The sequence below is a fragment of the Antedon bifida genome, chromosome 9, assembly GCF_963402885.1.
Source record: "Antedon bifida chromosome 9, ecAntBifi1.1, whole genome shotgun sequence".
In the NCBI taxonomy this organism is placed as follows: Eukaryota; Metazoa; Echinodermata; class Crinoidea; order Comatulida; family Antedonidae; genus Antedon; species Antedon bifida.
The window spans coordinates 10,548,622-10,574,603 of NC_136234.1; the positions used below are offsets into that span (position 1 = coordinate 10,548,622).

Sequence of the window (25,982 nt, forward strand, 5' to 3'; positions counted from 1 at the left end):
TTTATGTGAAAATGATTATCGTGGATGGATCGCCTATATAGTTTTGTGATTGGCTAATGTGTTCTTATTTCTAATTCTTTCTTACCTGTTTTTTTTCTTTTCTATTGTTATACCCCGAAAACAATGGTATCGCCGAAATAATGGCTAATATATCATCTCTGGTTTTTAACCACTTTCGCTACCATCTGAAAAAATCATCAATTATTAGGCTATTATTTATATAGGTATTTCAGTATTCAGTATTATTAATGCCTTGTCTATTATGAGAAATACTGTAAGAATATGATGTATTGTCATGACACTAATAGATAAAACACATTGCCATTTTGCTTCATATTATTGTTTGAGCTTAATTTTGCAATGCAAATATTCGAAAAAATACAACACAGTATGCAACAACATATATATACATAACATCCTCAATAAATATAAGTGTGCAATTTGAGGACCTAGCAGCTCATTTTTATTCATCTTTACTAACCAACGAATATTAACTATATTTAATTCGTCACTATGACGAATTATAGGTTATATGCATTGAAATAAAGATAATTGATTTTTAAAAGGTATATTGATTTATTGATTTTGTCAGAATCTTTAATGATTTATAATATTATATGATAGGATCTTGCTAACTCAAATACAGTAGCCGGTATCACACAATCCGACCAAAGATCCCTTTGTGTATAACATCATAAACCACATTGTTACATAATAATAAGTTACTTTTTAACTAAATTTCATTATAAATCATGTGTATAATCTATACACTAAGAAATAAAATTGAACAGATAATACGGATAATAAAAAAAAATCTTATTTCGTTTCGTTTCCCAAGGTGAGACTTGATCTCGGTACCTTGAGTGCTGATAGATACGAGCACAGACCACCGAGCCATACACAACTGACTAAAAGTTGAAGAAAGATTCCTCCGTGTATTTACTATTAGAAATACTAAATAGTAATGCAGTAACCACGTTGGTGCAGATAACAGTAGATCATTGCATACCGCAATGAATTATAATTGTTTACTATGATGACATCTTTAAAGATTTGAAAAAATGACGCACTGTCAAAGTATATACTTTTAACTTTAATATATGAACATTTTAAAGAATAAAGTTAGTATTAAGTTTGTTAGTTCGGCCCAAGAAAATGACATACTTCGTTTGATTGTCGAAATTAATTTTGTTAAATTGAATATGCACAATTAATGATGACATAATCAACTTTTGTTCTCTTAATTTCATAATAAATCATACATATGATACATACACTTTAAGAAAATGAAATGCAAAATAGGTGTTCCCGAGCATTCTAACGATCTATATTAATTTTAAATTTTAGCATATTTTCACCATTTTGTTAACTTACACGCGTAGCCTGTCATTTTTGACGTGCTCGTATAACGCAATTTCGAGTTGAAAAGTGAATCAAATATGATGATATTATTAAAGAAGGGCAAAAAGAGTGCACATTAACGTTTAACGCGCAGTAATCTTCGCATTCGATCATGGCAACATTTTTAAGGCTTAAAATTGCCTGAAACGTACTCTAATTTCATCGAAAATAAATGTTGACGTTATATGTGCTACACACGTGTATTGCCATGATGAAATATGACCTGAAATGTATGAGTACCAAATTTTGTTTAATTGTGATTCATGTTTGTGAAGATATGATTACAAACGTGATTTCGTTAAATCGTGCGTAGACCGCGTAATTTTTGATTGCGCACCGTGAAAACATAACCACATCGATTCCTGGCCATAAGGAATATACTCTGAAAAATTGACTTAGCTAGCTGAAACTGATATCAAGATAATTGGCGGACAAAATAGTGCTAAGGAAAGAATAAATAATATGCATTATAATGCATATAACCTAATAATATATTAACATGAACCAATGTTGAACTATGTTTTTATTTAAAGAAAAATGCCCCCTTTCTAATCAATGTATACAGCAGAGAGATGACGCTGTGTAGTGCGCGCATTTAAGAGATATAGTTTCCAAGAGCTAGTAACATACCGGTATTCAATTGGCTAGTTAGTGCGCTCACTGCGCTTACAATTAGAACAGCGCAACCATTGTTACGTCATCAAATATTCGAAAATAACTAACGAATATTCCAAATTTAAGTCAGAATGAAAAATTCTTTCAATCGATGAACAGTGATTTCAAATTGCTCTTCATTAAAACGAAATAAAACCGCTTTTACCGTGCAATTCAGTTTGGAAATACTATACATCTATTTCCTATTACGTTTGCTATACTTACATCATCTGCTATGGCAAAGTTGATATTTAAAAGAAGATATAATGCTTCTTTAGAAGAAGCCCAGAATGCGGTGAGATCAAATGAGTATCCCGCCGCTAAGTACGCTAGGTTCCTCCAGGTGAGGAATAGAAGGGCTAGGCCTACGAGAAACAGGGGGTGTCCTTATGTCAGAAGAAACGCTAATGTTAACCCAACTTGTAAGTTACACGAATTAGGCCTAGATACACTTATAAAAACGGAAAACAAATCAGCTGATATTCATTATTGTCATTTTAATCATGAATTAAATAGCCCTACTAGTGATGACCAAATGTTGTCTCCAAATACAAATGATATGCCTATCATAATAAGTAGTGATAGTGACATCATTATTAGTAGCAGCAGCAGTGATAGTGATATTAGTAGTTGGCCTAGTGAAGACCAAATGTTGTCTCCAAATACAAATGATATGCCTATCATAATAAGTAGTGATAGGAGTAGTGATAGTGACATCATTATTAGTAGCAGCAGTGATAGTGATAGTAGTAGTTGGCCTAGTGAAGATCAAATGTTGTCTCCAAATACAAATGATATGCCTATTATAATAAGTAGTGATAGTGACATCATTATTAGTAGCAGCAGTGATGGTGATAGTAGTAGTTGGACTAGTGAGGATCAAATGTTGTCTCCAAATACAAATGATATGCCTATTATAATAAGTAGTGATAGGAGTAGTGACAGTGACATCATTAGTAGTAGCAGCAGTGATGGTGATCGTAGTAGTAGTAGTAATAGTAGTAGTAGTAGTAGTAGTAGTAGTAGTAGTAGTAGTAGTAGTAGTAGTAGTAGTAGTAGTAGCAGTGAAGCTGGTAGTAGTAGTAGTAGTAGTAGTAGTAGTAGTAGTAGTAGTAGTAGTAGTAGTAGTAGTAGTAGCAGTAGTAGTAGTAGTAGTAGTAGTAGTAGTAGTAGTAGTAGTAGTAGTAGTAGTAGTAGTAGTAGCAGTAGTAGTAGTAGTAGTAGTAGTAGTAGTAGTAGTAGTATTAGTAGTAGTAGTAGTAGTAGTAGTAGTAGTAGTAGTAGTAGTAGTAGTAGTAGTAGTAGTAGTAGTAGCACTATGCCCAATAGCAGTAGTAGCAGTAGTGGTGACAGTACTAGTAGTAGTATTAGTAGCAACAGCAGTGGCAGTAGCAGCATAGGAGAAAAGTCTAGAAGTAGTAATAGTAGCACTGTTGTAGTAGTAGGAAATGGTGATGTTTTGTTTCATTTTCCAGGTAGTAGTGATAACAATTCTAACGACATTTCAAATGAAAATTTTGAACTTGAATCTAATAAAGAATATTTTAATTCATTAATTAATCGTGAACAAATTTCTGAAAATCCATGGGCACATTTTGAATCACAATCAGTCAAAGATCATATGGTAGAATTTTTATGTAATATTCGATCTGAACTCATACGTTATGAATACATAATCGATTATGATATAGTTCATCGTAGCCTAACAATTATAGAAAATGTACTAATATGTGATAACACAGCATTTAAACTTGGAGATCTCGAAGAATTAGCAATTGCATCATTTTGCCTTGCATTGAAATGTGCTGAACGATACCAATCTAAACACATCATCCCTTATGCTTGTGACCGCCTCCGGAATCTTGGCTTCTTTAATCCTAAAAAAATTGCCCAAATAGAATTTAAAATATTACAGATAGTAAAATTTAATATCAATAGTGTCACTTGTCTTGATTTTGTTCACATTTATTGCGATATTGCTATCAGTAAAGCTACAACCAACAACAACAAACGTAGAATAGAAAGAGTGAGACACGAATCTGTCAAATATTTGATTACAAATAAAATATCTCTTACAACAGTAAAGCCATCCGCAATAGCTTACTTAATAATTAACGCAATTCTTGAGAAACTTGAATTACAAGACTCATTCTACTTTGAGAATAATGACGATAGTTCTTAAAGAAATTAAGATAATTTAAAACATAATTTAAGTAGCCAATTACCAAAGACAAAACATTTTAAGGGATTAGATCTAGAAGATAGGTATAGGAATGTAAAGACGATTAAATTGTTTAGCCTAAGATGTGCAATATCTAAGTATTATGTAAGGTAATAAGTATATAAAATAACTTTTAAAAATGTAGATTATTACAGAAAAACAAAGTAAGATAAGTAATGTGAATTAAAAACAATATTGCTATTCTCAAAAAATTTCATCTGGTTTCAAATATATATTAAATAAATCAATGTTAACTTTTTGGTTAAACCAGTTGACAAGTACTTACTTGCTACGTTTCAGCTACTTTCAGTAGCCTTGATCACGCAAATGACTGAAAGTAGCTGAAACGTAGCAAGTAAGTACTTGTCAACTGGTTTAACCAAAAAGTTAACATTGATTTATTTAAAATATTGCTATTGTAACATTATAATGATAAGCTCTAAGGAGGATATTAATAATACCAATAATATTAATAAAAAATAGATTATTGATAAGTAATTTGTTTCAGTAATATTCCCGTTATTAAGTTAATGTAAATTTTTAGTTATAGTAAGCAATACAAAAAAAGAAGGGGAAAAACAACATTATTTAATTAGTTTAAAAAAACATTGTTATAATGATATTTAGTTGATATAGGCTAAGTTTTTAGTTAGTAAGAATTTAAAAAAAAATTTACGAGTCTATATTTTAATAATAAATTTTAACTAACTAACTAACTTTGATTTAGTTAGTAAGAAATAATGAAAATAACTAATATTGTAATTATTAAAATATTTTCCCTTATTAATTTCGGATTTAGGCCTATATTATTGTATAGTAAATAATTAAAATAAGTAATTATTTGTTCAATAATCTTAACTTATTTAAGTTAATATAAGTTTGAGCTCGATAAGGAATTTATAAAAAAAAACCAAAAAAAAAAAAACATCCCAGTCTGAAGTCGGAGATGCTACCTCATCGTGGTAGACTGGTGTCAACATCATTGGTAACCAAACTGGTACCAAGATGGCTAACAGCATCACGCATCTTGTACCAATAGTACACTATACCACACATTTGTGCTGTCACGGATGTAGGCCACTTATTGAGTGTGAAAATATCAAATAATTTAATATTATATATAAAGTACGTACAGTATTATATATTGTTGGAAGGATTGAATGACAAAAACATTAAATTAATATAAAGCTCAGGAGGACAGGTAGGAACTATATGTAAGTTTTAATTCGTCACTATGACGAATTATAGGTCCCGAGCATTCTGACGATCTATATTAATTTTTAAAAGTAGCATATTTTCACCATTAAGTTTTTAACTTACACGTGCGTAGCCTTTTGACGTGCTCGTATAACGCAATTTCGAGTTGATAAGTGAATCAAGTATGATGATATTATTAAAGAAAGGTTTTTAAACAAAAATCGGGCAAAAAGAGTGCACATTAACGTTTAACGCGCAGTGTGCGTGCACAAATCTTCGCACTCGACTCATGGCAAATTTTGAAAGGCTTTAAATTGCCTGAAACGTTCTCTAATTTCATCGAAAATAAATGTTGCCAAGTTTGAAAATTTTAAGCGCGCGTACGCATTGATTGCGCACTGTGAAAACATAACCACATCGATCAATAAGGTTATTAACCTAATAAATATTTGTTTTAACCTAATAATTGATTGACATCGCGTTATATAAATCTGTGCAGTTAAAAAAAACCCTTTCTCCTTTTAAACCGGGATGCGACGCTAAAAGTAGCCCTACCGTATTCTTTATTAAATCAGTGCGCCAACTGAACTTTCTTTCCAAATGTATAATAATCACGGTACAGTGGAACCCCGATTGAGAGGGAACAGAATTGTACCCGGAACAAAAGTAGTTTCCTCTTTAAAATATTAATGTCGAAATAGGGTTATCGGGCTGTTGAGTTAGAAAATGGATGTAAATTACGACATACATATACATATACAGTACATATATTATTACGTACCGATGCCCAAATCAAACTTCAACCGCAACTTTTAGACATTCATCGCGCTCCATAGATAAGCACTGTACTTGTTTTTGTGTGACGTATGGTCTATTCGCACGTGAATGGCCAGAAGTTGTGCCTGTGATACACACGCGATCAACACATCTCTCCGTTTTTTTGACACACAGTACGTACGTACACGCGTGTGCGTGTGCATAATGTGTGTGTGTACGTCGTGTGGCAAAAAGGAAGGTAGGTATGGTGGAATGTGTGTGGTACGTTATTCAATTACTAGGCCTAGTTCATTAGCTCAACAAGAAGTGATCTCAAATTTAATTTAGAATATTGTTTTCCACACACAGGCTAGAGGGAGGACAGAGCCTACTCCTACTCTAGTACTAGGCCTAGCCTAGGCTAGGCCTACCCTAGGCCTAGTAGTAGTAGTAGGCCTAGGCCTACTAATACTAGCTAGGGCCAAGCCTAGGCCTAGGCGTACTAGCCTAGGCCTAGTAGTAGGCTACCTAGCTAGGCCTCTACTTCTAGGTAGGCTACCTACTAGGCTAGTAGGCTAAGGCTAGCCTGGCCCTACTAGGCTAGGCCTAGTAGGCCCTATCTAAATAGCTATCTAGAGGGCCAGCAGGCCTAGGCCTAGCTAGTAGGGTAGTCAGTTTTTTCTGAGTTTGCCACAACATTTCACATTCATTCATTGAGATGGGTGGTTTTATGGTGTCATTTCGATTTTTATCACTAAACTACTCTATATTAATAAAATTAACACTCACTAGGCCTAGCCTAGCTAGGGGCCTATGGTGACGAGCATTACAATTTGTTTTATGTAGCCAAAAATCTGCATGATTTCTGCTGAACGGCGCGAAATCCAGAAAATTACTAAATACTATTTTAGGCAGGTTTTTTCAATGTAACTCTGTTCTTATTTTACCGATTTTTATGGCTGTTTCGGCACTGTAATGAATAATTAATTACCTATAATTATTTTTAATTCTTAATTTCATGAAACATCCTAAAATCGTCCTATTTTATGTTAATTAAAGTATAGTCCTAGGGCCTAGGCACATTCGTAAAATTTTCTGATCCTGATACAAAAATGTCTATAACTTTTGAGTTCTCCGATTTGATGGCTGTTTGACCATGCAAAAACTGACCAATCAAACTTTTATATGAGCTAAAAAATAATTAGATTGGTTGATATTGCTAGCCCTTTCTTTGAAGCAGTCTCTTTGATTTTCAGTAACCTGCTAGTGTTAAAAATAGGAGACATTTCAAAAGCCAGCGATCTGGTAGGCCTAATGAGCAGTCTTAACATAACAAGTAAACTGAAATTGCATTTTCTCGAGAACTACTTATAATTTGTGATTTGTAATTTTAAAACATACTAAAACTAGTTTAAAAAAACCCATTTTTAAAACAAATTCACCCGCTTGTTTGTGCCATTTTGACAGGCCGTCCATTATTCTATAGTGAACAGTCCCCACCCCTTTGACTTTTTTTTACAATTTTCACAGTTGATAATTGTTCTATTGTTAGTCAATATAAATTATTATTAGTTGATACAATTAATGTTATTCTGTTACTATTTTCAGTATTTTTTTAGTACCAGCATAATGTGTCATTGTTTATTTCATGGTAGTGGTATGGCCCTGCATGGTTCATTAAGCACCACTGTCTTAGGGAGATGATCAAGATCAGCTGATAAGAACATAACGCATTAATATTAAATGGGCCAAAAAAACAAACAAATTGTAATGACTATATATTCTATATTAGGTCAGAATCAGCTTAGCATCTGTGCGACACTAAGTCCCCTCCCCATGGTGGGGCCTGTGGCAAAATTTAATTTGCACCCCTAGATGGTCAGAAATGGTAAAATTGGATATGATGAATGGATATTGATTGAATGAAAATTTTTATTTAGCTGTTCTAGTCTGCCGTATATTGAATGTTAGTCCAGTATTACTATTATGGCTTGTGATTCAACAGATACAAGATCTCCATTGCCAGAAAAAATGGATTATGTAAACTGGGCAATAAAGAAGACCAACGAGATATCTAAGGTATGCCAGCTTGAATCGAACACTCAAAATGTATGTGTACGCATGAATTTAAAAATTCTTCTTCTCAGTTTCTAATCAAATTAGAGCATATATATGATTATTTGTTACAGGTTTTGGAGTTTATCTTTTTGCTGCAAACACAATACAAAAACAGTAGAGGCTCAGTATTGAGTATTAACATGACAGAAGATGCAACCATTTCATCAGCAACAACAATGTGTTGTATTGTTGAAATTGAAGGTGATGGTGAATGGACACAACACTTTGATGTTGAACAATTATTTACAGGTATCTAGACATTTGCTAACTTTCATATTCTTACTCAAACATTTATGTTATGGTAATAAGCAAGTACTTTAAATTATGAATACCATGACGCACCCCTGCATTAAGAAATTGACTTTCCTTTAAGTGACCATGACGCACCCATTTTGATGCATTGTGACCATGTTGTTCATGATTTGGTGGGTGGTAAAGTGGCAGACATAGATACACCATTATTCATTGATGTGACGTACACAAATTATTTGTAAATGACACACCTAGTGTCATACAGTTGACAAGTGCATAAATAATACCAACTATAAAAACACTGTATATTAGAAATGGCACAACACAATGTGATGACAAGGGTATTACAGTATGTGTGTCCAAAGTGTTTTCAGTGATCATGTCAAGTAAAAATGTGTTATTCAAATAGGGTACTTAAGACTTTTTTCTATTTGATGAGTTCAGAAGAATGTGTACAGTATGGAGAAGATGTAATAAAACCCTAAATAAATTACTTATAGCTAAAGTTACAAGATATGATTTAGTTCTGAAGCCCTGTTACAACTTGATCAATATCAACACCAAATTATATCAATATGAATCTATATCCGCATGTATAAAAGTATGAACTCACAGTAAGTTCTTGTTCATTCAAAGAATGTAATACTGTATAAATTCAAATTTATTAACATTCACCTTAACATCAAGGTATGGTTAACAACAACATTTACAAAAATAAACAAAGATATAGAAGAAAAAGCAATAATAAAGCGTTCAATGAACATGTATGTTGCATAAAGGTCGATCAGTATCAGGTGGAGGCCTGAGTAGTCGAGCGCCTTTCAAAGCCGAACATACATACTTCATAACTGGCTTGATGATATCAAGATCATTTGCACCCATAATAAATATAAACTTATCATTTTGTGATATATTAAATGTTATAAATAACAATACTAGGCCTACCAACATTCTTGAGGTTTCTAAACCAGACACTGAATAAAAAAAAATTTTTTTTCATTTCAAGGAGATAATCCATGTAAAAGATTGTCCCCCTGAAAAGATATTTACCTGAAAAAATTTTAATTAAAATTAAAAAAAAGTCAAATTGCTCTGTCAGACAATGAGTTTTTGATTTAATTAACAGTTTATTTTGTCTTTTTATAAGTGAAACCATCAAATAATATTTTTTTTCTATGAAATAACTTGATTAAAACTACAAAATGGCCTATTCAAAGTCCAATTTTATTAATCTTCAGTTTTCATGTTTTTGGGGGCTGACAATCATTAATATTAAAACAGCTCCAAGTGTATGAATGTAAAAACACAATCATAAACCAATAATTTAGGGGTTTTTGGTTTTAAAAACCCCTGTTTTGATTGTCATGGTTTCACTTGTCTTTTAACTGTTTGCACTATAAATACCATTGACTCAAGTATTGTTATAATCTGTTCATTTTAACTTTGCTTTCGATTTTGATTTTGTTGTATTTGTTGTTTGCTTTGTAACTTATATGAAAGTGAAGCGAGCTTTTTAAAATGCTGTTATCAAGTTTTTCAATTTTCAAATAACAATATTATAATCGAACACTTAATTGAGGAGCTGATAAAAATGATTGTGTTATTCATATATATAAGTATTCATATTTGTGCAATAGCTTGGTTTTACAGCCTCGATAATCAAAGTATGAAGAGAGTAGAGAAAATCAGTAAAACAGCTTATATTACAGAATAATAGGAACTAAAGATAGTAAGAACGCTAAAAATATTGTTAACAGTGCCATAAGTAACACATTTAAAGTAATTATGTCGGATGAGTATTACCCTCTCCAATACCTTGTCTTTAGTAAGTCTGGTTGTTTAGTGTACCCAAGATGGAAAACCAATGCAATTAGGCAAATAAATGAAACATGGACATGTTGATCATTTTATGCTATACACTTACACACACCAATCGTTTTTTGTATTTTAAACAATGTAATTATGATCTGTTTTTTAAACGATGTGTTTTATCTGTATTTTACCAAATTGTAACCTTTTGGTTCTTTTTTTTTTTGTTATAATAGGAGAGATTGAACCATTATTGTCTGTTATACTAGCCACTGTTGGAACTTTTGAAATTGATGTAAAAGTTCATGAGGAGAATCAAATGAGACATGCTAACGTTTCAGTAGAAGATGGTGATGATATAGCTATTAAGTTCTCACAAACAGATTGTACTGGTGATGAGAATGATTTCCACTGCAAATATCTGGTATGTTTCAACTATATAGAGAGTTTTTGATTTGAGTTTTGAACTCCACAACATGATTTTGGTAAACTTCTGTATCTCAGGCAGAGGCAAAACAGCAAAATCCCACTAACACCGCCAAATTTGGCAGTTGACTTGTTAGTTGACTTGACACATATCTATCTAACCAATCAATTAATTGTGTTGGTTAGTTTTATGAGAGCCATGGTGAAATCAACTATTTGGAGGGCTTTGGGTCACCATTTACTCTATGTCTAGCTGGTATTTAACTGACTTTTGCTGTTCTTTAAAGATGTATTGTCCCTTGAAACACAAAAAAATGAAGAGCAAAATATTCTAAATTTAAATTGGCCATATCAAAGTAATATTAAAGTTATTCACTTTAAGTCGAAAATTCGAGCCAAAAGCAACAAGTTTACGTAATTAACAGGTAAATTAGTTTGATTACATTTCGTCTGGAAAATCGTCGCGAGCGAAAGTAAACAAAGATTTCAAACCACGAGTACGCATTATGCATATGCTAATTAGGATTGTTTACAACTCGTCATGGTTGAGAAGGTATTTTCACACAGATCGTGAGGAAGTTTTATGATTATGCATACAGAGTAGCCAAACAAGCGCGTTTCATTATGGGGTATGTTTTGATCGAAAACTTTGACTGGAAGTCAGAGTCATTTTTTTAACAAAAAAACGTCTGTATTTCAGTTAAATGATTTTTTTTTCGACAAATTTTTGGCGATAGTTAATAACTATTATGATACTTCAAAATGACCCACCTTTTTTCGAAATCTGTTATTTTTTATTTTTTTGGAATTAGTCAAAGGGACAATACATCTTTAACTTTCTAACTCACATAAACAAGCTTGAGTCACTCTTCCTAATGATCATTTCACTTTTGATTAAATTTATCGGGTATTAATCAGAAGTTGCAAAAGTATTTGCACTACATTCTGTTTCTGTTTTACCTGAAGATTGAACTAGCTGACTGACTGCTTGGTTCATTTGACCACCATTGAAATAAGCTTTTAATTAATTTTTATTAATTATCATATGTGGTTACAATTATTATCTAATGTGAATATGTACCTAATAAATTGTAAAATGCTAGTTTCAGTATTGAGAGCATAACTGAAATCGTTTTTATAAAGGATATTTTTTCAGATTGTTATTACAAGAAAAAACCTGTTGCAATTGTTGGTAGAGCTCAAGAGCTATATCCACTCTGTCTTCGTGCTTAATAACTTGGTATGTGTTCAGTTTTTTTGTTAACACAATTATGTCTTCTGCAGTTATTCAACAATTTGGAAACATTTTATACTTTTAGTGACTGAAGTAGAAGTAAACAAAAGATAGAAAGAAATGTTTTAAAAACAATTTTAGACTTTTGTTACTTTTATAGCCTTTGGTTGACCTAAATGTAGAAACATCACAACATTCAGAAAAGACAAAGTTTGGGTAAGATTCACCTAATTTTTACAATATAAAAAACTATAGATTCTTGAAGATCCCACCTTATTGTAACAAACTAGATTCTTGTTTGTTTCTACTTTATACTGGGAACCTCTTCAGTCAAAGACTGTTCTGCCACAGGGACCAGTAGCCTACTTAAAGAACTTAAGTTCTTAACTTAAGTAGCTGTGTGTGAACTAGTACTAACCCCTCCTCTTGAAAGATGTATAGATTCCTTAAAGTGCCAACAAGCCTATGGTTTTTGTTCTTATTCTAGAAGACTTGTTCTACCACCAGGACCATGTAATGAGTCATCTCTTGCCAATATTATGGTTTCCAATGTTAGAGCATCTATACACCTAGCCCTGGCTTCTGTAACCCTATTTAAAGCGAGCTAATCATAACACCACTGCAACTGGATATCATATTGTGTGTAGCTCTGGCTGAAACACAATATCTAGTTAAACGATAAAATACAATCAGTAAACCTCTAGCTTTTCTATGGACCTGCAGCAACATTTTAAATATTATTAGTTCAGGTTTTTCAGCCAATGTGAATGTAGGCCGCCCTCTATACTGTAGTATAATAAGGATAGTAAATTACCAATAATGTATCTAGATCAAGGTATGGTTTTTTACCACCATAACATAGTGTGAGGTATACATTACCAATTAGATGCGCATTTTATGTATGCAAGACTATGTTAAATTGTTATTTTCTACCATTTGTCGGTGAAGAAAAACATTCACTGTACAATATATTAATTTATTTTAACAGAAATAAAAGTTATTGAAACAGTTGATAACGATTGATGGCTTATGAAGTGTTCAACATTATATAAAATGCATAATTCTTATAATATTCAATATATATAATATATGATTGATTTGTAAGACTGTAGTATATATACTGTAATTATTATATAAACATCACAGACACAGAATAAATTCTAAACTACCTGGTGATATACTGTAATTTAATTAATTTGAAACGATGAGGAAATCTGTAAGAATGAGAAAAAGTCGCCAACCGTGATTCGAACCCGGAACCTTCTGCTTGATATGCAGATGTCCTAACCATTAGACACTGGGGCTTTCATGGTATTGTTCAAACTTCAATTGTTGTATTATTATTAATGTAGGGCTATGTTAAGTAATATAAATAAAGAACCACAAACAATAGGCAATAATAAACAAATAAAATTCAACTTCCTGTCCATTCATGTCATGTGACCCTGTAGCTGTGCCATTTATGTTTGTATTTTTACCTGATGAGTGTGTTAGCCGTGCTAGCATGACACGAAACAAATTTGTCGTGTAATAAAGTACCATGAAGTAACCAAGTTTTATTTTTATTTCTGATACATATCTACTGTAGTGGTATCGAGCACTGTAATCAGATGATCTAGTTATCTCTTGCTCGTATATGTTATAATATATTATTATTTTGTTTATTAATTTTGACAGGAATTATAATTGATAATTCAATTAGTTATGATTAATGATTTATTCTGTCTAAACCATCTGTTTAATTGTTATTACTGGCTTATAGTATATTGTAATAATTTTTTACTGACTCTATATTTGGCCATGCCAGTTGAATGTACAATTGAAATAAAATAAAAATTAATATTTTTTATATTCAAAAGTGATCGATAAATTTAGAAAACATATAACTTATAATGTAGCATTTTTAAGTTGAATTTTTAAAAATTAATTTGTAATATAAAGATAAATAATAATAGATCTATATTTTACTTACTTTGAAAATCTTTTCTATTTTTGTCACAGATGTGAAGCAAAAAATCGCATCAATTGCTGTGGTAGACGCATAGTTACTGACGCTTTTTATTTCAGAAGGTAAAACTTTTTTTGTTAATGAAAGCGTTCCACATAATTTATTTTGACTGATTATATAATTGAATGCCTTTGAATTTATAATTACTTTTTATATATTTACTGTATATTGAAATGGATTTTCAAGGTAAATAACTGTATTTGTAGCCATTGATAATGTTGTGTTGTATTTACAGGGTTGAATCATCAGAAATCAGTGAACACACTCGTGTTTGTCATAACGCAAGTCCCAAGTTTCTCCTAACGTGTCCTGTGTTGTCATCTGGAGATCAACCATCACTCAAGTTATTTGTCTCTGCCATCACTATACCTGCATCTGCTGAAAACCATACAGCAAAAACCCTCAATATATCCTTTAAAAAAAATTAATATACACCAAAAATATTGTTATATACTTAAACAATATGTACACTTCTGATATCAAACCATCAAAAGTTATGTTCAGACATCTGAGGTAAAGTAATGTCAAACATGAATTATATGTGTATGTTTACTTACTTCCGATGACAACCACACGATGCTTAATACATTTCACTAGCGAGCTTTGAAGTAATTGCGTCTACACAATTTGTGTACTTGGAAGTAGCTCATTAAGAAATCTCGAGAGTAAACTGTCTGTAGAGGTTGAAGTAAAGAGCGCAGGCAGGCACATTATACCCAGGGTTTACAACAAACAAACTGCTATTTCAGAGCTTACTTCCGACTCGTCTGAACGTCCCTAAATTCTTTTTAAATATGAAATGAGGAAGATCACTGTTATTTTCCAACTGCTTGAAAAAAATTCAGCACACATTTATAGTATTCTTCCAATTTTTACATGGCTTTTTTGCATTGCATTTAAACATTTATTTACTTTCAATGTCATGGTAACAAAATAAAAGGTGATACATATTATGACAAAGTAACATAACATAACATAATATAAAGTGACATAGTAACAAAATTATGAAAAAATAGATAGGGTAAATATATGTTTTGATTACATTATATGCAATAATAATATTTCATTAAAAAAATAAAAGAAAAAAAAGAAAAAATTGATAAAGTGTATATAAATTAAGCAGAAATCGAGCACAGAAAGCAGCAAATAACGAAACAGGAACAACATTTTGTTAAATCTAGTAACTTGAAATTGTTTAGTTTTGAAGTAAAAGAATTACGAGAAATAGAGTTTAAGAGGTTTGGTGGTAATTTATTGAAGAATGTAGGTTTTGAATATATAGTCATGTTATGTGGCTATAATTCTCTATCAGTTTATCAATAATTTAAAGGGAATTACTTTTGTTCATACAACAAACCAACCTTCTCATTTACTAATTACCCCTTGGTCTGAAAGCAGGTTATAAATGAGAAAGTGTGTAAATGAGAAGTTCAAACACAAATTATATTATCAATATCAATACTTATCAATATCAATTACTTATCAATATCAATACTTATCAATATCAATACTTATAAATACTCAATACGTATTAAAATTGTAGTTGTATTGTATTGTTACCTCAAAGTTCCTTTGTTTACAAAATGTAGCAATGCCATCATTGAGGACTCATGTAAAATAACATGTAAATGAGAAGGTTGACTGTAGTTATATTTTGACAAATTTGTTATTTTAATTTTAATAGATATTGTAGTTTGATTGATTAATTATTTTCTTAACTTTGTTTACATCTATTTCTTTGGTCCAGGTGGACTTCCATTGGGTTTCCAAAGTGTTTCCCAGTGCAATGTACTTCCATTTCAGCTGGCAAAATGGGAAGAGTTTGGACTTCAAGTTGGCCAGCAAGTACAAAGACATAACTCAAACCATGGTAGGCTCACACTTTATTTTCTTGATTTAGCATAGTTTCCCTCAAGCAACTTACTGTATTTCATTTTTTTAATTCATTTTATTGTTCCACATAAAATAAGTAAAAGATTAGACAAAGACAATAAGACAAAGAAAAATTAAAAACCTGGTTAATTATTTGTTTATGTGTGGAAACTCAAATAAGCCAAAAAGGGCTTTAAGACTGAGTAATTTCCATTGTGGTTTAAGGCTGAGTAATTTCAATTGTGTTTCAATTTCAAATTCAATTTATTTGAATTGAAATGATTAACAGAATATACAGTAGTATGCTAAATTCAAAATTAATTATCACAGTGAATAATTTAGTGAATATATAAATGAATTGAAGTTGAACATAAAATATCACATATAAAAAAATACAAACAAAACACTCAACAAGGAATCAAAAATAAAAAAGATACAAAACGAACAAATACACATTATTCGCTGACATTCAATTTATTTGTATTCACTGAATGCACAACTTTATTTTAATCTTTCAACTCGTGGAAATAGACTTTCCAACAAACCTTAGTCTAGCCCAAGGTTTCCAGTGTTACATTTTTTTAGGATGTTGCCTTCAACTTAGTTTGTTTTAGTTTTTTTTTTTACTTTTCAATATAAACACTGGATCCTGGAATATTGTTTTTGTTATTTTCATTTCAGGACTTGTGTTACCTGACCAATCTTACCGCATAATAAGAATATCTGATTCACTTTGTTCAAATGAATGGCAAGCACTTCAGGTTTTAGTACTAATAGATTACAACACTCATCATAGCATAGTAGAAAAAAAAGGCAAGTTTTCCAATTTATTTTAATCATCCCAAAAACTTGCAAAAATGGACACAAAATTAAACCGAATTCTCAAATCATCAATCACATCACTACTTAAAACAACATATACACAAACTCAACACAACTTAGATAAACAACTATCAATCCGTAAAAAAAACACATAACGCAAATTCACAAATTAATTGCACACCCAAACATAAAAGTACCACATAAAAATAAAAAGAAATAAAACAATTAAAATTAAAAGAAGAAATAAATAAAACCTAAATGTCATACTGCTGACTAAAGTGTAGGTTTATGCATAAATTCAATGAAATGGTACAAGAATACAAAAGAAAGTTAAAAAAAGTTAAACAGTGAATACATAAATATCATTAACGGTAAGAAATCCATCACAAAACTAAAAAAACCACAATACAAAACGACCTGAAAACATAACATTACAGAAATCAACATAATTATGAAATGGCTACGGAACTCAAACATCAAATTACCAACACTCAACATCATACCTAACCGCATAAACTTAACAATCCACCATCACCTGCAATGAAACACAAAACCATATCACACTTACACTACACTTATTACAATATCGCAATCAAAAACCCATCATAATATCACAAAGTTGGACCACTATGACTATGTTCACTGGGATCTACACCAATCATACTATCCACGATACTCATGATGCCGTTATAAAACCATGTCAACTATTAAATTTAAGAGTAAAGAAACAGAAACGTCGCGTCAGTATACAGCAAAAACCATGAAATAGAATACGAAAGGGAATGTCATAAGGTAAGATAAGGTAAAAAAACAGAAAGTCAGAGGTAGTATTTAAAACAGACAAAAATATTAAAAGATAAATCAGTTTATAAACTAATTAAAGTTTAATATACTATTCCAATTGTAGATTTAAAGAAAAAAAACCATTATTTTATAACAAATGGTTAATTTTCAAAGTTATTGTTTGTTCACAGAAATTTTGGATGCTATTCGTTCAAATTTAAGTAACTTAATTACTAATCAAGCAGACAAGTTTAAAAGAGCCACACACAGAGCACTGAATAAACTGTGGATGAACAAGTCCAAGTCTAGAGATGTATGTACAAGGTGTTGTAAATCATTTTCAAATGGAGAAATTGATTTTTGATACTTAAATTCTATTGTTTTTTTTTCCTACTAAATCGTAACTCTACTGTATATATCAGTTTTTTTCAGTACTATTCCCTTTAAAGGTAAAAGTAGAAGGTAAAGGTTCCTCGAGCTTCTAGAAACTGAGAAAATTCGGATTAGCAGATTACCAGATCTGCATACCGGAAGACCACTATTTTTTTCTTTTTTTAGTACCAAGTTCTTTAACATGCATTATAATATGTACACAGGACCAACAGCTTTACATCCCATCTGAAGAATGAGGCAATGAGAGTAAAGCATCTTGCCTAAGGATGCAATCAGTATGGTACAGTTGGGGTTCGAACCCATGCCTATGCTAGTCTGATTCCCTTATCATTACACAATTAGTCTCCAGTCTATACAGCATCCACAGTATTCCTAGACGGTCTCTCATTCAGGAACACAACTGGGTGCAACCGGTGTTTCAACGCAATAAATGTCCATATATTTGTTGTCTCTTTACACTACAGAAGCAGAAAATATTGGAACATGCAATTCCAGTGACAGTGAAAGCAATAGGGTGTGTATTTAAGCATAGTACAAATGAAGAGTTTAGACGACGATGTTTGGACAAGTTAAAAGTAAGTTTTATTGAAACTATCTTCTTCTGTTCTCTGTCAACTGTTCAGTAATAGTGCTTCTCAATTTGTTGTTTTTTTTTTAAATTTGTCTCTACCTTTCATAATCTCTTTAATTTAATCTCTTAATCTGTCAGTAGCCCATATCCTCATTACAAACCTCTATTCATTCCTTTTTTCTGCCTTTAATATATTTATTATTAATGTTCTTTTCATTCTTTCTCTCCACAGTATTTGTAATTTTATAGTACCATCTGTTTGAAGTTATAAGAAAAATATAATGTGAAATCTGTATAAAACTTATTAACATATTACAGGTGTCAAATAGCAGAGAATTACAAGCAGAGATGACAGGACGTCTGTGGTGTATTGCTAAGAGAAGATTCAGTGTTGTGCAACCAAATACTTCAGGATCCAAAAGTGCCTCCTCAACAAAACATTCATCTTCCAACTGCAGCCAAGTTAGTCATGTATCGGATGTAAGTAATTGTGCTACACGTCATCATTTATACACTTATTTAGGTGACAGTAAATTTGATTCTAACTAAGTAATTAAATACCACTTCAGCTTTCCATTTATTGTTTAAAGTGGATTGGATAGCCTGCCAAACTGTTTTATAAAAAGATCACATTGCAGCTAAAATGCGGCTCCACGGAAACCATTTTTTAAAATCAGTATTTGACGATTGAGACTGAAATCAATTGGGGTTTTTATAACCAGTTATTATATGTGGACCCGTTTCTGCTGGCAAGCCAGTACCGTTTTTAAATACGTATTTCCCATGCTCAGCAGAAACAGGCACTTTAACACCATCTACTGTACGTGTATGGTGGAACATCACTAAAGTGGGCAGCAGAGATCAAATAGATATGCCCACACAGTAATTCATTGTCTTGCAGGATGCAACAACTTTTGATGAATTTGGTGATATTGGACTATTAGTTTGGGATCAAATGACAGAACTGGCAGATGACATTGTGCACAATTCTGAACTCGGTATACAAGATTCAGAAGATACTGAAAACACTGTAATTAAACAATTCATATACTTTATTATCAATGAAACCAAAATAGGAATGAATTGGGTAATTTGAGGGGTACGACAGACATTATTGTACAATCCGGTAAATTGGACAAAGTAATGTCTGGACGAGCGTTTAAAATACCAACAAACAGGGGGTCTTATTTATTATTTATGGTGTAATCATTGATTTTATCATTATTATCATCATTGTATTCTTGTATAAAATTACACCATGGAGTGTACAGCTTTGCAACTTGTCCACGTTTTCTATTGTTCACAAAATTCTGTTATACATATAATATGCAAATTTACAATATGCATAGCGTTGAAAATTAGAGCACCTTTTGTCTGTTTATTTCTTATTTCTTTATTTGGACATTTTGATCCTTAATTATTACATAACTAAAAATATCAAATTAATGTAGAAAACTAATTTGGTATATCTCCATCTCCACAACATTGTCATTTTGTCATTAATTTGCCTTTGGATTTATATATTGTTGTATATCTATACCGATTAAAAACATAAATTCGGTCGATAATAATTTCATTTTATATAATCTTGAATGCTGTCTAACCTTGACACACGTCTTTATCTAGGCACACTGCGCTTATTTTGTACTACCTTGCGTGCGTGTCACTAATAACATGCTTTAATAATTTCATAAATTAATTTCTAACTATAATTGCTATTGCAGAAGCTGGTTCTTTTTCATTTTTTTTCGTATTGAATCGAATTTGATTAAAATATACAATAACCATAAATACCATATCCATGATGTGTGCTTATAATAACCTCCTACATGTAAATGTCAATTTGCTTGATACCTATTATAGAGATAAGTAATTAAACACACGAGTAATGTTCAATATGGGAAACTGAAGCATCAATAACAACATAACAAGACTCATTAATTGTCTATGCTAAGAGCTATTCCTCAATGTGGACGATGATTGCCTGTGGACTCTTGGATGGTTTATTCATTAATTCATTCTTTATTTCAGATAAATATCCATAGAGAGAGAACACATACTATCATAACAAAAATAAGTGTATCTGACCAGGGAGGTTTATACCTCCCTAATGAGACTAAATAGAAATTTTACACCATCTACATATGGTACAATTTTGACTCTTTAACAATGCTATTGATTGTTCTAATCAAGACATCGCTAGAATCGATTCGTTTTATGAGCTATAAAATACAGAGTTTCTCAAATATTCATAAAAGGAAAGTACTCCATTGTTAACAAACACCACACTCTAAATGAGTTAATTAGTATCTCTATGGTTAATGGTACAGCCTTCATTGAAGTTACTCCAAAGTTCAATACAATAAAATAATTTTTAACTTCATTGAGCAATGAGCAAATGTTTCTACATAGTCGCAAGTTATATTGGTTTTTTTTATGACATCACATCAGACTTTTTTCGTGATTAAAAAGTTAAGTAAAATACTCTGTTGAAACAACTACATGCTTCTTCCCTAAGTGTCATATCATGTGAGTGTAGCCAAAGCACTCTCTTCTCTATCCACCAACAGAACCATGAAGCTAGTGAACTTGAATTCTTGCCGATATCGCTATGAATAACGGTTCAACTAAGCTTAACAACTCATATTATATGAGTCTGATTCTGGCCTAAAACTTTTGTCACTAGCCAGGTTGCTTTTTGCTTCTTTCTCTTCAAAGGTTACTACAGTATGCCTTCACAAATTGTGGCTTGCCAAAATCGCCTTTGTCTTGTACAGTTCGTGTCTGAACTATTTTTCTCTATCCGCCTTCCTTCACTTGTCTTTTAGCTGTGAGAAGAAATTTGCTTTGAAGTGCTTGACCAATGAAGTGCTTGAATGCATGTTAATTTTGCATGTCTGATACAAATGCAACTGATGATGTAGCGTCGACATTAATTTCAAGTTAGAATTCCCATTGTCCTAATATTGCCCTCAAACTTGCTACGGTGCTGTCCTAGAACAGTTGGTTCAACTGAATTTCAAATGGAGTGAAATTACTAACACTATACTCCAGGCCATTACTAATTTGCCAGTTGCAGGCAACAATTGTGTCGTCGCATTGAAAAAAGCCCAGTACAGCCTAAAAGTTTGCTTTTACTTATGTGTCTTTAAAATAATGAAACTGCAAGTCAATGATTTGATTTTAATTTATTTCGAAAATTATAAAAATTACATAACACTAGTGATAACATTCTGACATTGAAAATAAATACATATAGTCCAAAAGGCTTATTAGCTTATTTCTGTTGGGATACTTTTATAATCTAAAATAAATAATCTAAAAATTACTAATTATTGCGTTAACACATAAATATAACAAAAATAAATATATTAATTAAAAATGACTTGTTATTTGTTATTTGGTTTGAAAGTACTGAAAAGTATACTCTTGTTTTCAATTTGCTAGATTGAGTAACATACTGTAATTTAGCACAATTTATTTTTAAAAACAGATGAAAACATTTTTCGATGAAAAATAAAAACATAAATATTTACAACCAAATTGCACTTCACATCATTGATATCTTCTTTTTTTTTAAATTAAAAAACATTAAGTAGTAATGAGTATTAAAATTATTTTGTGATTGCAGAAATCCTCTGTCTCATAATCTTCTAAAGTGCCTTTTCTAATCATATTGTCTCTTTAAAGATTATACACGAGTGCTTTAATAATAATGACAGCCTCTCACAATATTACTTAGGCCTACCAGTAATAATATCAATTTAATTTAGAATAAATGTCATATTTGTGTGTGGTTACCAATCTTGACTTAACTACGTTGGAATTTCAATTGACCATACTGTAATAAATAAGTTATTAACTTTCAATTAAACAAAAAAATAATAATAAATAAGTTATTAACTTTCAATATAAACAATTAATTAGCCATCAAGTGCACTGTATGCTTATATTTCTCTTTAACATTTCTTGAAGCAGATTTGGAAATTTGGATTTTTTGAGAGGGTGTTTCTGTAACTCCACATCATCAGATTGCTGCCTTTTTCTTAATCTACTCTTTATGGAGACCCACTTGATAGTTTGATTTAGTTCGCTTTTGGGAATCCTGTCTCTCTCTATTGTTTGTTATTTTTTGTTATAAGTATGTGAGACGAAATAAATGAAATGAAATGAAATGAAATATGCACCAGGACGGGAAGCACTGGATGACTACGGCAATTCACAGTAAGCCCTGCCTATACTGCACATGTCCCAATCTCCCATCCACAATTTTCTAGGAACCTATTGATCAGTCAAAATAAATGGTTCCTGTGATAATATATAAGTAACCATCATTACAATATTCCTACCTATGATGCAGCACAATTATATTACCAGAAAAGTAATTAAAAGTATTTGTATGTGCAAAAAGTAAAAACAAATTTGTTTAAAAGTTTGAATTAGTTAAATTTGTGTTCCATTTTTCATTTAAATGAATTACTGTAACACTAGGCATGTTTGTCAGAGTTTTTCTTGGCTAGATTTGAATCGTACCTCAAGTTGACATTGCCTTAATAGTCACAGTTACTTATTAAGTGTTACGTAAGAAAAGAAGACATTTATATCCCTAGATTTGTGATAAAATAGTAAAAACTTTAAAATACATTTCACAACAAGGTGGATCCAGGATTTTTAAATATGGTAGCGCTAACATATGGTCTGTTCACAAATAGATATCATAAGTTTAGCTGTCAAATAGGGGAGTGCATGCCCCAAGCATAACCCTATATCTGCCATTAACACAATTTTGCTTTTGAAATAGTCAATAGGTCATAATAAGAAAGTAAGACTATATATCAAGAGTTGAAAAAATGCATAATGATCTCTTACGCATTGTCAAATTATTGAATATAGTGTTATCGCATGTAATTCATTGCCTTGAGTATGCAATTAAAGTAGCAGACCCTTCAGTGTTAACAATTACTGTGTTTAATTACCAAATTAATATTCATGACACTGTAAGCAGCAGATTAACTCAGGATCTTAATGATAATATTATTTATTTATTATATTGTTGGTTATTACCGTAATGAGAAATCATTTCCCCCATGAGTTACTCAATAACAGTAATATATTCAGTTTTGTAACTATATAGAGCAGTTGTGCATAATAGAGTGTTTTGAGAGCTGATTGCATAGACATTATTAATATTTTTACTTGACAAAAAGGTTGCTGCAGAAAATTCTTATTATGCTTATATAATATAATTTTATAGGCAAAATAATAATAATAATAGTACCTGGTAAATTTGAACTTAATTTTTTATTATTATTATTCGTAATTATGATTTTGTTAAAGATAAAAATGTTCCATAATAGTTATTTACTTTGACCAAAAATTGGACCCAAAAGAAAAATATTTACCTGAAAAACTGTAATTTAAAGCAAAAAATAGTCAAAATTGGCTTCCAAAGCCAATTGGTGGCATTTGTTTTGTCTTTTTATAAGTGAAAACATTTTTTTTTCAGCTGGATTTATTAACTTTATTAAAACTATGAAATGGCCTATTGAAAATCTGATTTTATTCATCTTGATTGTTCATGTTTTTGGAGGACAATTCATGTTTAAATGTATGTCTTTGTTAGTTTCAGGCATCAGAGACATTAACAAATGATGATTGGTTCAGTCAAGCTTTAACAGAATGTGATTGGTTGAATGTTCCAGAACCTGAGGAATAACTCTATGCTATTAAATTAGAGATTGTTGGAAAGTCATCATTTTTTTATTTAAAAGTTGATACCTTGATAAATGATTGTTAACCAAATAAAAGTTTATATTATTAAAATCTCTTAAAATAAGTGAATATAAATTATTGAAATTGAATATCGAAATTGAATAAATCAACCAAATAAAAGTTTATATTAGTAATCTTTAAAAGTCAAATTGTATGCAATCATATGTGCCAAATGCAGTGAATGTAATTTATAGAAATTGAATAAATTGTTAAATATGTTCAATATCAATGATACAGTTACACAAATGTTAACCTTTTCTTTATAGTTGCTCCAAGTTGATAAATGGCCTTGTTAAATCAAATAAAACTATATTGCTTTGTTCAATTTTCAGTTTTGCATTAGTCTCTAAAGTCAAATTATGAAATCATATATTTATGAATGTAAGTTTATTTATAAGTTCAGGTTGATAAATGACCTTGTTAAACCAAATTAAAGTATACTGTATTGTGTTATTTATTTTTCTTTATAAAAGTATTTTAGTCTTTAATTAAGTAAAATTGTATGTAATCATATATATGTGCCAAATGCTTAAATTATGTAAATTGTATGATTTTTTTACATTTTCATTTATAAATTAATAAATGACCTTGTTAAACCAAATAAAGATATATTGTGTTATTTATTTTTCTTTATACAATTATTAGTCACTCTTTAATAAAGTCAAATTATATGAAATCATATACAGTATGTGTGCCAAATGCGTGAATGTAAATAATGTTTACATTTTTATTTAAAAGTTTGTAGTTGTTAAACCAAATACAAGTATATTGTATTGTTAATGGTTGTCTTTAATTAAGTGAAATTATATATGTGCCAAATACGTAAATGTAAATTATGCAAATTGTATGAATAAATTATGTTAAATATCAATGACAGTCACGGTCTCAAATGCTCAATTATAACAATCCCAGCTAACAATTTTTGATATAATATTTTAAGATTTTTTTGTTTATGAAAAGGTTTTGTTGCAGGAATGAAAATGTTTACTTTTTTATATGATTTTTGTAGTCAAAATAACATTTACAATTCCCGAAATAACATTGTATATAACATGTTCACAACATGTCATATTATATAAAATTTGAACATTCCAGAAATGCAAAAATAGTGATTTTTTTGTGTGCTTTTGCGATGTAAGCAGGCTACTAATAACCACAATGACGTAAGTAAGTAATGTGTTTGTGTGTTGTTGTCAATAACCATCATGAATGAGTTGTGCCCTGAGAAGTGTATGCAATAAGTTCTATGGACAACAGCCAAGAGTAACGGCAATAGTGACAGATTCACAATTCAGATATTGTTTCTATAATTTCTAAAGCTCTGTCTACACTATCAAACTTTATGTGAAAAAGAAATGTGATGTGCCCATATGTGGATGATGTCAATACCATATTTAAGCATATCACCATATTTGGGCACGTTTTTGTCAAACTAGTTTGATAGTGTAGACAAATTATTTTAAAATTAGATGCAATTAGCTTTGAAAATCCTGAATAGGCCTTTGATTAGTCCTCATTTTATGTAGACATCCCTTCCTATCGTGAAGTGTTTTTAAGAAACCATATCTTCATGCTGATTTTAAATATCTTTAAAAAAAATGTATGTTCAATGTTTAAAAAGGAATCACTTGTCTTAAATGAAGACTCTTCCATTTTACTTTAAGGGTGTACAATAATCGTTAATAATAATTTT

At 30.9% G+C, this 25,982-nt stretch overlaps 1 protein-coding gene across 5 annotated transcripts in view; it reads left to right on the top strand.

The window, feature by feature from the left end:
• Positions 1 to 24,813, top strand: part of LOC144852491 (uncharacterized) — a 26,796-nt gene extending 1,983 nt beyond the window's left edge. Inside the window, exons 1-15 of one of the 5 annotated variants that reach the window (XM_078710326.1) lie at positions 7,501 to 7,534; positions 8,170 to 8,308; positions 8,419 to 8,596; positions 10,645 to 10,832; positions 11,991 to 12,074; positions 12,229 to 12,284; positions 14,070 to 14,138; positions 14,312 to 14,483; positions 15,805 to 15,946; positions 16,630 to 16,761; positions 17,745 to 17,866; positions 18,411 to 18,521; positions 18,836 to 18,997; positions 19,419 to 19,515; positions 24,141 to 24,813. In XM_078710326.1, the coding sequence (XP_078566452.1) occupies positions 8,216 to 8,308; positions 8,419 to 8,596; positions 10,645 to 10,832; positions 11,991 to 12,074; positions 12,229 to 12,284; positions 14,070 to 14,138; positions 14,312 to 14,483; positions 15,805 to 15,946; positions 16,630 to 16,761; positions 17,745 to 17,866; positions 18,411 to 18,521; positions 18,836 to 18,997; positions 19,419 to 19,515; positions 24,141 to 24,169 (1,635 nt within the window). In that variant the 5' untranslated portion in view covers positions 7,501 to 7,534; positions 8,170 to 8,215 and the 3' untranslated portion in view covers positions 24,170 to 24,813. The other 4 variants (XM_078710325.1, XM_078710323.1, XM_078710324.1 and 1 more) reach the window with 4 other exon arrangements.
• The last annotated feature ends 1,169 nt before the right edge of the window (positions 24,814 to 25,982 follow it).